The 14,822-nt window shown below is 45.3% G+C and overlaps 1 protein-coding gene across 1 annotated transcript in view; it reads left to right on the plus strand.

The window, feature by feature from the left end:
• Positions 1 to 14,215, plus strand: part of LOC145717893 (uncharacterized) — a 216,967-nt gene extending 202,752 nt beyond the window's left edge. The window contains exons 7-8 of the mRNA XM_081809151.1: positions 12,369 to 12,510; positions 13,411 to 14,215. Coding sequence (XP_081665277.1) covers positions 12,369 to 12,484 — 116 coding nt within the window. The 3' untranslated portion in view covers positions 12,485 to 12,510; positions 13,411 to 14,215. The remainder of the gene's footprint in view (positions 1 to 12,368; positions 12,511 to 13,410) is intronic.
• The last annotated feature ends 607 nt before the right edge of the window (positions 14,216 to 14,822 follow it).

Raw genomic sequence — 14,822 nt, forward strand, 5'->3', positions numbered from 1 at the left:
AGGATGAATACCCAACTTTCACATCAATATGGTTGGGACTGAAGGAGATTATGCTAAGTGAAATAAGTCAAGCAGAGAAAGTCAATTATCATATGGTTTCACTTATTTGTGGAACATAAGGAATAGCATGGAGAACATTAGGAGAAGGAAGGGAAAAATGAAGGAGGGGAAATTGGAGGGAGAGATGAACCATGAAAGACTATGGACTCGAGAAACAAACTGAGGGTTTTAGGGAGGGTGGGGGGATGGGTTAGCCTGGTAATGGGTAATAAGGAGGGCATGCACTGCATGGAGCGCTGGGTGTTATATGAAAACAATGAGTCGTGGATCACCACATCAAAAACTAATGATGTATTGTATGGTGACTAACATAACATCATAAAATAAAATTAAAAAAAGAAAGTTTGAGATGCTTCTGTGGCAACTAGGTGAAGATGTGGGGTGAGAGTCAGGCATATAGATCTTTAACCCTGGCTGGGGGGTGTACATGGATAAATCAAGCCAGAGAGTGAATGACATGGGTAAAAAATAGAGAGGAAGAAGAATGGGGAGAAACAAAGAGGAGGGACGAGGCTTCAGGGTCAAATAGAGAAAACAAGGGGAGTAGGAAGGATCATCCAGAGCCTTAGAAGTACAACGAAAAAAACTTGGCGTCATACCAGCAACATGAAGAGGCTGCTTTTGGAAGGGAGTGGTCATCCGAGTCTCACGATGCCAAGAGCTCAAGAAGAATGGGAGCAGAAATGAATAAATGTTAGGAGTAAGTATTGGGGAATGAATAAATGCTGAAAGAAAGTTCAGACACAAGTTTATTTTAAAGAAAGAGGGAAAAGGGGGCAGTTTCTGGAGATAGGAGGTAAGGTAGAAATAGGTTGAAAGGAGGTTTTCTTTTTTTTTTCTCCAGATGAGAGAGACTTGATCATGAATAAAAGCTAAAAGAAAGGTCCTTTGCTCAAAAGACAACTGTGTTCTCATGTTAACATGATCTTATTCACATCGGGAATACTGGCCACCCCCTAAATGGCTAGATTAATGTCACCTGGTCCCTATGTATGAAGGCAGGAAGTGGGCTGAAATAGTTAAATAATAGCACATGCTTTCTAATTCCCAATTCTCTATTCATACCTTACATCCCCTCACTATTCAGCAAATACTTATTGAGCATGTACTAAGTGAATAACTCTAACAGAAGCTCAGGTTGCAGAGGTAACCAAAATCAACAAGCCCCTAGCATAGATTGTTGTGAAGAAGACAGACTGTAATCCAACTAAAATAAATAATTTTATATATTAAACTATTATTTACAATATTATAATTTTATAGTAATATAAAAAATAAATAATGTACTTTTATGTAGGGTTAAGTGCTCTGCAAACAATAAAGCAGGGTAAAAGTGTAGAGAGAGATGGTGGGCGTAGGAGCATTTGACAAGGGGTGGTCTAGGAGGGCGTTTCTGTAAATCGGTGTTGGTCAGAGACCTGAATTGTAAGAAGGAAGGGGGCAGCCATGGAAGGACTTGGGAAGGCAGCATTCCCAGGAAAAGGACCATAAACACAAGTCTAAGAAAAGCGAGTGGGGGCGCCTGGGTGGCTCAGTCGTTAAGCGTCTGCCTTCGGCTCAGGTCATGATCCCAGGGTCCTGGGATCGAGCCCCGCATGGGGCTCCCTGCTCGGCGGGGAGCCTGCTTCTCCCTCTCCCACTCCCCCTGCTTGTGTTCCCTCTCTCGCTGTGACTCTCTCTGTCAAATAAATAAATAAAATCTTTAAAAAAAAAAAAAGAAAAGAAAAGCGAGTGAAGGCAGCAGGGTATGACCTGTGTGTGTCCCACCCTGCAACACACCACATAAAGCACAATAAGGGCTTTATTATACACGCTACCCGAGGTCCCTGGAGGGTTACTGGCAGGAAAACGACAGATTTTTACCCACACTTCATTAGAAACCTTGCTCGGCTTTTGCCAGTAACATGTTTGCCATGCCAACTTTAAGAAAGGATCGACTTGGTTCCAAGGATCTGGATATCTGTCCTAACGGATCTACCTGGGATTAGAGTCTTGCTTTGACTATTGTTGGTGTGCAAAGCAAGGTTATTCTTGAGGGCAGCCTTGGAGAGAGGGATTACAGTATGTGACTATATCGTGATTTCTGCCTATTTTCCAACATCCACTGAAAGCAGGTGGTCTGAAGGGTGACGGGAGCCACAGGGAACAGCTCTAATGGTTCTGTATCTGATCAAGGCCACAGAGGAGCAGTGTCAAGATGTCCATCACCTTAGATGTCTTAGTTAACTAGTTGCGGGGAATCCTTTGACAATGTATACATGTATCAAATCATCATGATGCATACCTTAAATACCCTACAATTTTATTTGTCAGTTATAGCTCAATAAAGCTGGGGGAATAAAGAGATACCCATCACCTGCTTGCTAGCTGACATGGAAAGGAAAGAAGGGGACCCCCAGGAAAAGAGTTAAACATGACATTGAATTCAACTTGAGGTTGTATCTGAATTCCAATGAGGTCTCATCAACTCCAAAAGAGATCCCTGAGATTCCCAGGCCAGATAGCACATGTTTCTTAAGAAGCCGACCTCTTACAGAAAGACACGTAAACCAGTGGAGTAGAAGTTAGACTTGTGGGCTTTTGGCACTTGGACTATGTCAGAACATTTGTAATCATGCCATCGTCCCCCTCCCCAACCTGGTTCTGTTGTATTCACTTTGCCTAAAAGGTTGCCTCTCACTTTAGATTTAAATCTAGTGATGGGAAAGGTGCCTCAGAGCTGGCTTCGGGCATCATTGTGTGGCTTTGACAAGGAAACCCCATAGTAATTGTAGTAAAACTTCTTCAGGAAAATTACTGGGCCTGGAAATGACAGAATGGCCCTAGAAATCTCAACAGAATGCAGAGAGGACATGTGACCGCTGTAAATTCAGCCGAAGAATGCAGATGATGCTTCTAAGCCCAGTGTTACTGATTCTCTACACAGAGCAAAAGGAGATTCTTCTGGAACTAGGCTCAGGGATAGATGTGTGCTTAATGGTGGAATTATTCAGTTAGATAATGAACAGGGAATGCAGTGGGTGAGGGAAATGCTTGAGGGGCAATCTCCCATAGATTGTGCAGAAGCTCTGTATGCATTGTGAAAGATAATGGTTGGCTTTTAACATAACTGTTTCTTGAGATATTTTATTGTTCAGCTCCAAGACTTCTTAAGGTTACCAGCCTGATCAGGTCTTTTCCAAGAATCGCTTCTCTTCTTACCTGGAAGAAAAAAAAGTGCACTTCAGTTCTAACAGTCCTGATAATAGTCCCGGAAAAATGAGTTTTATAAGTGCGCTGATAGAAATCTACAAAAGCAAAGCGGGGGGGGAGGGCACCTGGGTGGCTCAGTTGTTAAGCATCTGCCTTCGGCTCAGGTCATGATCCCAGGGTCCTGGGATGGAGCCCCGCATTGGGCTCCCTGCTCCGCGGGAAGCTTGCTTCTCCCTCTCCCACTCCCCCTGCTTGTGTTCCCTCTCTCGCTATATCTCGCTGTCAAATAAATAAAATCTTTAAAAAAAAAAAAAAAAGCGAAGGGGAAGGGAAAGTAGGAATCCCAAGAACTAAGGAAGGCTTAATATGGCTTTTACTTTGGGGGTGTCTGGTGATCCTCATGGTCTGTTTTAGAGGCTGCATGAGGCCTGGGGAAGAAAAAATAAAGCCTAGAGAATGCTAAGGTGGAGACCTTAATAGAATGCTCTATAAAGCTAGGACCCTGAAGAGCTTCACCCTTAGGGTTAGGGTGAACAAAAACTCAACTCATAATGCAGAGGAGGCAGCTCAGAAACTTCCCTGCCTCTACCTTTTCCCCAGATAGAAGGACTGGGGGAATTAGGCGTTTTAATACTGTGGAATACGATACAGCAGGTAAAATGAATACACTATAGCTAACTAACCTAGGTAAATGTCCAACACATGACACTGATCAAAAAGCAGCAAGTCACAGAAGAGTACATGTATGATTCCATTAATGTGAAGTTACAGGATACCAGTCATATTGGATTAGAGACCCACCCTATTACAGTATGACCTTATCTTAACTAATCACATTTACAACAACCCTATTTCCAAATAAGGTCATGTTTGAAGTACTGGGAGTTAGGACTTCAGTATACTTTTGAAGGGTATAAGTCAACTCAATAGCATAGGATGGTCTCCCGCAACAAAAGATTATTTCATCTAAAGTGTCAATAGTGCTGCTATTGAGAAACCCTGGGGTAAGGCAATAAAGGAAGTGTGGGGGGCCGAGGGTGGGCTGCCTCAAGATGGGCCACTGTGACATGTGGATTGTTTTGAGCTGAAGGCACTTGAGACCCTGCAGTCTCAAGAAAACATTCAGCCCTCCCTTAACCACATAGACAAATCTAAATTGGAGGGTCTTTCCAGAATAAGGGTTATTACCAGAGAGAGATTTTATAGATAGATGTTGGCAGGGCAAACAGCTGTTTACCAAACACTCACTCTTTTTCATCTTCCCATGAATTGCATTCCTTGCCTCTGAGGTCCCAGATGCCTTCCCCCCCTTCTCCTTAGTGCAGAATGACATATAGACCTCATTGTGCCTGACTGTCTTTGGAATTTCCAAGTCTGTGTGGATTCCCCATACCTATGCTATTAAATTTGATTAAATTTGATTTTCTCCTGTTAATCTGTCTTGTGTCAATGTGATTCTTAGTCCAGCCAGAAGGACCTTTGAGGGAGCAAGAGTTCTTGCTCTCCAACAAAAGCAAAGAAGTAATTAACATATAATTCTGAATACCTTTTGGAGATGGGGGAGTAGAAAAAGAAGAGACCGGGGAGCAGCACACAGGGCACTTCCCAGATGGAATGTTGTCTATCTTTAGCTTGGTGGTGGGTACACAGATGAGCATTTCATTATCCTCAAATATACTTGTATATTACATATACTTTTTGTCTGTATAATTAACCTTTTTCAAGATAATAAAATTCCAAAATTATGAGGATACAGATAAGTCATAAATATAAGGTAGTAGGCATAGAAGAAATTGAGCCTCTTCTGAGACACACATACATGCATTCATTTAAGGTTTACATGAGGTTCTGTGTAAATGTGTTACTGTGGGTCTCAGCCAGGAGCAATGGTGAGAAATAGACCATGGAGCTTGCCAGGTGTGAGCCACCTAAGGGCTTCTCATAGTTATGCCACATGTGTTGAAGATCCCCCAGATGTTGGGGTTCCCTGATTCTCCCAGACCCCTGCTTTCTCTGGCTGCAGAGAGAGAAGAGAAACTACAGACACAAGCATACCTTTCCCCAGTGGTTGGATGTCTCCCAGACCCTGGAACTGCACAGGATCGTGGTTAAGAGCGTGCGATCTGGAGGCAGACTGCCGGGGTTTGCATCTTGGCTCTGGCACTTGCAGAGTGGTCAAGTTAATCTCTCTGGGCCTCTAGTTTTGCCACTGTGAAATGAAAATATTAACAGTACTTAATAATAGGGTTGTTCTGAAGAACAAGTGAGGTAATGTGTATAAAATGTTATAACAGCAGTGGCAGGTGTTAAACACTTCATAATATCAGTTATCAGCATCATAATCACTGTTATTATCCCTGCCTTGTCTCCTTGGTGACATTGCTTAGACAACGTGTGAATCTGTTTTTTTCATCATTCTCATTCTTTTTTTTATTATTATGTTATGTTAATCACCATACATTACATCATTAGTTTTTGATGTAGTGTTCCATGACTCATTGTTTGCATATAACATTCTCATTCTTAAAACCAAGATAACAAGTAGACTTACACAATCCCCTTCACTTCTCCTTGCTTCTTCTTTGGCTCCCTGTATCTCATCTCTTAGTAGAAGGACTCTCCCAAGCCCAATTGCAGCAGTCTAGCAGCAGAAAGGCATAGAGAGAGGGGTCCGTGAAGAGGAAGAGAAACTCAACTCCTCCACAAACACCTTGCTCCCCGGACTGGGATGGGCACCATACTGTGTGTCCTTAATGACTAATGATTCTCTCTGTCCTTACAGACTAATGACTAATGATATCCCCACCTTCTGCATCTCCATTAAGGGTGGAGTTGGGATGGTTGCAAGGTATATTAATTAAAATGTGACTACCTGCTGTAACGGATCACAAAAGGTGGAATGGCTCAAAGACAAAAGAAGTGTATTTCTTCATAAAGTCAAGTCAAAGAGAGGGGTTCCTAATTAGCAGGAAGTTCCCTGTCCATCTTATGGCCCTGCCACCTGGGACACATGGCTTCCAGATAGCTGCGTTCATTTGCCCTAAGTTGGTAGAAGGGAAAGTACTTGAAAGATCGCATGGGGAGAGATTTTTATGGGTCGGGTCTGCATGAGACACACATATTTCTACTTATGTTCCACTGGCTAAAATCCACTCACATGACCACACCTAACAGCAAAGGAGGCTGAGATAGGTAGACTAGGAAGAAGATGACGGGATTTGGTGAACAGCTAGCATGAGAAGCAAGAAGAGAGTATGTCATTGAGTAACATATGCCCAATGTGACTCACACATTTTACAGAATTTTGGTGCTGGGGGAGAGGGGAATGCCTGATTATTTGGAAAATAATCGGCAAGGTTTAGCCCTATGCACATAATATGGAAGAGTATCCTGTCTGCTGAAAACTGATTTCACCGAGTAATACTAAACATAGGATTGCTGAGGGTTCACTGGATCCGACAGTCCATCCAGAGGGGCATAACGTGCTATTCTAGAGGATCCCAGAGCCTTTCATAGTAGTGAGGCTAGGTAAGAGAAATTAGGATTTCAGCTGTTTCTGGAACTTCCTTGCCTCCTCACCAGAGATAAGATAGTAACACTCTCAATAGGGCTGAAGAGCAGATATTCTCCTGACATTTTCTGTTACTTGCTATGAGTCCAGGCAAACAGGAGAGTCTCGATGCAGCACAACCTTCCCATTTTGGTACTTTTCTTACACGGGAGATACACTGCAGCGTCAGCACTGGTAGGAGCTGGTTCGAAATGCAGAGTCTCAGGCCCCGCCCCAGACTCCCTGAGTCAGAATCTGCAGTTTGGCATGATCCCCAGGGAAATCCTATGCAATTTAACATTCCAGAAGTGCTGCTTTGGAACACTGACTCTTAAACTTGGCTGCACATTGGTATCACCTGGGGAGCTTCAAAAAAGCCAATGCTTGGGGTCCACCTGCAGAGAATCTGTTGTAATTGGTTTGGGCTGTGGCCCGGACCCGGGGGCGGGGGTGGGGGAAATGACAAAAGCTCTCCAGGTGATGGCATTTTCCAATTAAGGTTGAGAACCAGCACTTTCAAATGGCTGGTTCTTTTAAACCAAAGATTCTTCCTTGGTCAATGCGGGCACTTGTTTAAAGAATGGTTCCAGCATCTGTTTGATATCTAATCCAACAATCCGGATCCATTCACCAACTCACAAGGATTAGGGGTATTGTGTGGACCTTGGTCAGCGAGCAGCAGAGGCCTATAATGTCACAGCTGGAGGCTATGTTTTTGCAAAAGGCTTGTGCAGGTAAGCACACGTTTTTCCCCCCTAAAGGCCACTACAGGCAACACTGTTCCCCCCACCCCCCACCTTCTCCCTGGTTGGCACGGGCTTGGATAGAAAAGAGCTTCAAATGAGTTTTTCCCTGTTCCGCTGTATCATTTTCACAGAATATACAGTTGATAGGAAGCTCTGATAGGAAACAACCCCATGTTTCAGTTTTGAAATCTGCACAGAAATAGCTAACTTTACTGGCAATTTTTTCCCATCTGTTAAAGGACATCCTGTGGTGTCTAATTGTGGTGTCTGTCCGATCAGATGGCGGCCCCCAGATGTGGGGCGACGGCCGGGGCGGTGAAAGAATTCACCCCCTGAGGCAGAACAAAGGAGACAGACGTTTATTGAGGACACCTGCAAGGGAGTGGCGGGCAGGACAGCGGACGGGAAGCTTCCGCAGTGAGGCAGTGGGTGGGGGCTGTTTTTTAAAGGGAGACAGTGAGGAGGTATGGCAACCTATGGAACCTTCCCTTTTTTGGGAACTGTGCCTGGGTGTAAGTAGCCCACTGGCGAGTTAGGGCCTAGGGATATTTTGGGGGGGGGTCACTTGATGGGCCCTTTCTACATTCCATTGCTCAAGCCTGTTGGCCTAAAAGCAGCCTCTACACTTACTTTCCTTTAATTTCAAGCTCTGCCCCAATCCCATCATATGCTTAATAACCAATGAAAGAAGAAACCTGGGTCACTCGTGTCTGCTTGGCAAAAATGGAAAAGGTACAGGAAGCCTTTGGTGTTTAGAACCTGGCCTTCATTTGCTCTTCGGTTGTGTTGCCCTGTGTTCGATAGTAATGCAGGATACTCGGAAGAAAGGCAGGCAGGGGCAAGGGGCCCCGACCTAAGAGGAAACTACCCTTGAGAGGAAAAAGACCCCATCCTGGTATTCGACACCACCCTGGAAGGAGCCCCCCGCCCTTTCCCACGTAAACAACTACCTGATCTGATAGGTAGATGAGCACGTGGACAAAACCTGATTGGGTGACAGGCTGGAGGGTTCATCGGATTAAAGCAGCCCACCAACAATCTCATAAAAACCCCTAGACTTAGAAACTCCAACCTCAACCTTCTCCGGTCCCCTCCTTCTTCAGGAGCTTTGTATTATCACCCAGTAAACTTTGCTTTGCTGCCCACCACTCTTCATCTGGTCTACCTCTTCCTTCTTCAAAGGGGCTTGACCGAGAACCTCGGACACTAAAGGCAGAGAAATCCTGCCACACTAGCAGCACCCGGATCAGTGGTTCACATGTGGACTCTGAGCCAGCATCATCATTATCCCCGGAGAAATGGCCAGAAACGCAAACTCCACATCCCACTCCATGGAGGTTGGGTGTTGACTACCCCTGTAGGTGATTCTGATGAACACTCATTTACAAAATGCTGGCCTAGAGGTTAAGAGCTTAACTCAGGAAACAAACCAGGTTCTGCTACCTTCTGTCTAGGTGACTTTGGGTGTTTTTCAACCTTTGTGAGCCTCCGTTTTCTCATCTATAAGTAGCAATAATAATACTGTACCTATTCTGTGGAGTTGCTGTGAGTCTTATATGTGATAATGCAAGAAAAGTAATTTTCAGGCAGGTAGCCAATGTCCTATGAATGTTGATCACCATTACATTCTATTTGTCATTTAGGCATGTAGCTATTAGGGGTTTCTATAAACACTTTTCTATTGAGCACATTCCACATGCCAGTGGAATTATCTTAGGTGATACCAGTACAAAGTAGAACAAGACCCTACCCTCATCCACAATCGGTTCATGACCTAAAGAGCCAGGAAAAGCAGAGAGTTCCTAACTGGAGTAAATAGGGTTTGGATGGCCTTCCCTTCAGGGAGCCAAGCATGTATGGAGAAGGGTGGGGAGAGGAATACAGGGTTCAGCTATGTCGTATATACGTGGTGGTGAAGAACATAAAGGGGAGCTGAATATGCCACTCCAAAATATGCCTCTTGGGCATAAGGATGATTTTGAGCGGATTATTTCAGGACACTGGAGGAGTGCTGAAAGCCAAGTACAAGTTAGACTTTGGTGAAGGCCATTTACATGGATAAGGGAAATCTCCCTTTGTACGGGTGTCTCCCTCTCTGCTCCAAGGAGGGGAGGATGACTGAACTTTTCAGTGGAGAAGGCACTGACTGAAATCGGCAAAACAGCCCTACCCTTGTTACTGAGCTTTGCAGCTAACCTCCCAGAAACAGCTCCCCTCCCCCACATCTCTTGTCTTTAGCTGGGAATGATACTGAAGGTGGTGTCCTGGGCCATTTGGGGGAGTTACTCAGTTTTTCTGGGTTTCTCCCAAGTATAGAGCGGTATACATGTTATTTAACTTCTGTTGATTTTCGGATGGAAAATTTTTTCCTTCCCTACTAACAAAACATACAGCAGAAATCTGGAAGCAGAAATTCCAGTCCCTGGTCAGCAACCCCAACCTGGCTGTGAGGCACCAGAGCCCTTCACTTATCTCTGGGCTTTGAGTTCTTCAGTACAACATGAGGGGGTGGCCCAAGAACATTGCTGACAGTCCTCCTTGTAGAGGCCACTTTTAGGCAACTTGAGCCGTGGAGAGCTGAGCAAGGCAAAAAGGCCCACAGTGACCACCGGGCTGAATGCAAACAGGCTCATTAGGTGACCCACCTCAAAAGAGCCATAAGCCCTAACTGACCCATGGGCTACTTACAACCAGGCAGTTACCAAGAAGGGGAAAATTCCATACATCGGCATATTCCCTCACGGCACCCCCCCCCCATAAGTATAGCCCCTCCTCCGCTGTCTTGCCCCTGCTCCCTTGCCGTGTTTTCAATAAACTTCCATCTCCTTTGTTCCGCCTCGGGTGAATTCTTTCACTGCCCACACCACTGGCCCACCCCACACTCCTGCTATAGGTACCTAAGTTTTAAGACTCAAAACAAAGGAAACCAGCAGATGCTGTAACCAAAAGAACAAAGAACAGACACATTTATAGATCAAGAATATTAAAATAAATGTGCAAATGGGGGCTGTTGTACCATGAAGAATTTGGTTGGACTTTTGTTCTCGTAGATCTTGGGAGGTAACTTTGAAACCCTTGGAATTTCCTGGTAGAAATGCCTCCATTGCCTATGGTGGGCCCTTGGACCACACCTGGTTTTATGCTAAGGCCTTGACTCTGTATGGAGGCCAATCATGTGATTAGACTGGCCAAGTGACTGGAAGGCTGGGGCTTTGAACCAGGTGATAGCAGATCGGCTTTCCAGGAGGGGAGGGAGCTGCATATTGAGTTATGTCCTGTGGCCTATGTAATGAGCTTCCTGCTTGGTGATGTGGGGGCGGGACAATTTTCCCTTCTTCCCTACCTGGTTCTTTGGCTGGTCTAGTGAGTTGACATAAGACAGATTAACAGGAGAAAAACAAGCTTTGTATGTATGGGATGCCTATAAAAATAGGAGCCCCACAGGGCAGTCAGGTAACTGAGATTTAAATAACATCCTGAGCCCAGGAGAAGGGCTGGGCTGTGTGGCTACAAAGGGAGGAAAGGCCATTCACAGGAATGGAGAGATGTTTGGAAAACAAAGGCTGCCCCATTCAGATATGTTTCTTAAGTGAAGTATCTCTGGTAATAGCTCTCTTCCTGGAACAGACCCCTTTCCATGGTAAATTTAGGCAGTTGGGGAGGAGGTAAAGAGATTTTCCTGAAACTGTTGGGTTTGGATTGCCTTTAGCTCCAGGTAATCGTTAGGCCAAAGGGACATACTTTGGGGTGGCAAAATGTGCTCCCCTTCAGTGAATACCTATGTGCGGTGAAAGGGTGACATTCCCTGATTCCCTGGGGAGAGGACACAGTCGTTCTGTGTTGGAGATCCTCCCAGACCTCACTCTAGGTGTCTGTCTGTTCCTTTGTGGGTCCTCCTTGTACCCTTGACAATAAAAGTGTAATCCTAAGTAGATAAGTTGCCTGAATTCTGTGAATCAATGAACGCGAGGGAGAGTGGGAATCCAATTTGTAGCTAATTGGTCAGATGTGCAGGTGGCTCGGGGACCACCGAACTTGTAGCTGGCGTCTGAAGCGAGGACAGTCTTGGGGGACTGTGCCCTTAACCCGTGCAGTTGGCACTAACTCCGGGTGATGGGCATCAGAAGGGTAGTGCAGAAATGTAGAGACAAAACCGGTCTCTTCCTCAGTGGGGGAGGGAAGATGATGGGCCCTCCAGAGAGACCAAATTCGCACGTCTGTAGGCAAGAACTGTTTTGTTCTCAGTTGTCCACGGCATAGAGTTGTAGAATAGTTTTCATAGACTCAGAAGGAGATAGTGGGGAAGGGTAAGATAGAGACAACGCAGAGCTTCCTAGTGAAGCATTCATTTCTTTACCTGTTTACAGAAAGAAGAAATGGAACTTGAGATGTCATTAAATCCATTTTTCTGCATCTAGGAGAGTCTAGGTAGAACCAGTCCTGGCTGACCAATAAACAAGGGTCAAGTCCAAATTTAAACCTTCGGGGAAGACGAACCCCCCTGCCCCACTGGTACCACGTCCCAACATCACAAACCTTTCAACTAGGAAATTCTATCAGATGTGTAATGTGGCGCAGTCCCATGCACCCTGTGGTCATTCATAATGATGAATTAGTAAATAACCAAAACTCTCCTGCTCAGTCTCTCAAGGATGGTCTGCCCTCCATATAAACGATGAGCATCTCCTCCAGAAAAGAACATTCCTTCATCTTCCCTGTCTCTCCCACCCCCAACACACACACTGCTTTCTGCATTTAGGGTTTGGTATTTCCCTTTAGGTTCCCAACAGTTTTTCTACATTGTTTTTCTTGTTTTTCAGTCAGCTGCTGTTTTGCTTATGAAACCAGAGGTTCCTGTCACACAAGTCACATCATGGGCCTCCAGAGTCAACATCTTCCATGTGACTCCAAATCCTGTGCTAACTTCACCTACTAGGGATCTGAATATCTACAAAGAAAGAGGTATATTTGGGTGTAAGACCTCAGAGTCATGTATAAATCATCCTTTAAGGTTAAAAAAAAATACCCAGAGTTATCCTCAGAGCAGTGGCTTGCAGAGTATGGTCCCTGGCACCCCAGCATCAGCATCTCTGGGAACTTGTTAGGGATGCAAATTCTCCGGCCCTACCTCAGAGCTGCAGAACCAGAAACACTGCAAGGGGGGGGGTGTTTTAACAGGCCCTCCAGGGGATTCTGATATGCACTGAAATGTGAGAACCACCTGTATAGATTTTTTTAAAGCTTTCCTGGAATTTGAAACACAGTCCAGAAAAGCCAGTGCGCATAATGAAATGCAGTTGCTTCTTTGTCTGTCTGTTTCTGGACCTAATCTGGATACACAGCTTTGCAGGCAGAGTCTCCTGAGCCTTTAGGTTGAACGTATCAGAATTGTTTGACTCCCTGGTTTAGAAATCTCTTTACCCCAGGACAGACTGTCCCTTGTGTGGGGAAAAGAACCATATAGAACCAACAGGAAGTTTAGAGTAAATTTCCCTTCTGAACCACATTTTTATTGACTACACATCACCATCGGCATGTGGAAAGAGCTTCCAGTGGGCTCAGCTGGGCAAAACCACCACAGTGTCTCCCAGATGTTTTAAACGTTTGCTTCCTAATCACTCGGCCCAAGAAAATCTGGGGCAACAAGCATTCGTCCCACTCGTTTGCCTGCCTTTAGCCAGGGTTCTGGGAGCCCCCGTTACATCCTGCCCCTTGCTATTGCCGTCCATTGCGCTCATCAGAGTGACTCATCTTCTGGCACTCATCCCTCTCAGCAAGAGGATGGACTTTTAATCAGAGTGCAAACCATATGATTCTCTCTTATGACCGTTATTTCAACTTCTTTTCCAAAGCTCCCTAAAGATTGCTGCCAGGAGCTGTGGTTCCTCTCAGAGGCTCATTTTGAAACTGAAAGTGCCCTCGGAAAGGGTGGAGAGGAGATTTTAACTTGGGAAAATGTCTTCCACTGCTGTGGGGTCTGGAAATGATCGCAAGCAGATACCTTCAAAACAAGGCTGCATAGTTAAGCACATCTGAGGAAAATGGCAGCCCGCAGGGGGCGCACGGCTTTGGAGGTGGGATCGCAAACATCAACCCCCTCAGGACTTCAGGTAGAGGCGGTTAGTACTTAAATTAGTTTCTCTTTAATTTGCAGTTGGTGATGGTGTAAAGTTTGCCCACTAGGAGGGAGAGAGTTGATGAGCTGCGAGTCCCTGTTTTGCATAAGAGCTACCTTCCATGGTGCACATCTGTAGAGCTGGCATGGCCCGGAATTCTGGATCATTCTCACAGGAGACGGTGGTCCTCCATAGGGGCCTGTGCCGTGAGAGGGGGCCATCCGAGTGTGGGAGACTGCTTTCCCAGTACCGACTCACCTACAGACATTCTCCATGGCCCTTGGAGACACGTCACCGTGCGGTGGGAGTCCTTAGCCTGACTGTGAGACACGTTTTGCATGACTGCTTCCCTTGTGGCAATTCCAAAAGATAGGTGTACCCAAAGTCAGTTTCCCATCACTAAGTAAAATACCACTGGAGCCAGTGGTTTTCAAATTTAGCTGAACATCCGAATCAACGAGGACTCTTAAAAATCGCAGTGCCCGGTTTGCGCCCCAGACCCATCACATCGGACTGTTTGGGGGGAGGGGCCCAGGCCTTGTAATTTTTTTTTTTTTAAGTCTCCAAGAGATTCTAATATGCAACAGATTTCGAGAACCACTGACGTAGGCAATTTACATGGCAATTGGTTGGGGGGTTAGGAGAGGTCTTGTGGGCTCAGAATAGACAAATGCATTTTGTAAGCGAAAGGGGCTATTGTGCTGTTACCCTGGTAATGGTACTGAGTGGAAAAGTTTCCAAGCACTAAAAGCATACGAAGTCATCAGCGATTTGGGAGAAACTAGATGGGACTCTCCCCGCTCTCCTACCTGTGAAGTTTTCTCCTATGAAATCATTCAGTCTTGAATCCTAAAGATCTGTGTGGCAAAACATTGCTGATATCTCTGTTAAAGACAAGGGACGATGAATGCCTAAACTAGTAGTTTCCAGCCTTGACTACATGTTAGAAGTACTTGGAAAGCTTTGGGGTGCCTGGGTGGCTCAGTTGGTTAAGCCACTGCCTTCGGCTCAGGTCATGATCCCGGAGTCCCCATCGGGACTCCCTGCTCAGCGGGGTGTCTGCTTCTCCCTCTGACACTCCCCCCTCTCATGTGCTTTCTCTCTCTCATTCTCTCTTTCTCAAATAAATAAATAAAATCTTTAAAAAAAAAAAAAAAA

The sequence above is a fragment of the Leptonychotes weddellii genome, chromosome X, assembly GCF_054177405.1.
Source record: "Leptonychotes weddellii isolate Sample4059 chromosome X, ASM5417740v2, whole genome shotgun sequence".
NCBI lineage: Eukaryota > Metazoa > Chordata > Mammalia > Carnivora > Phocidae > Leptonychotes > Leptonychotes weddellii.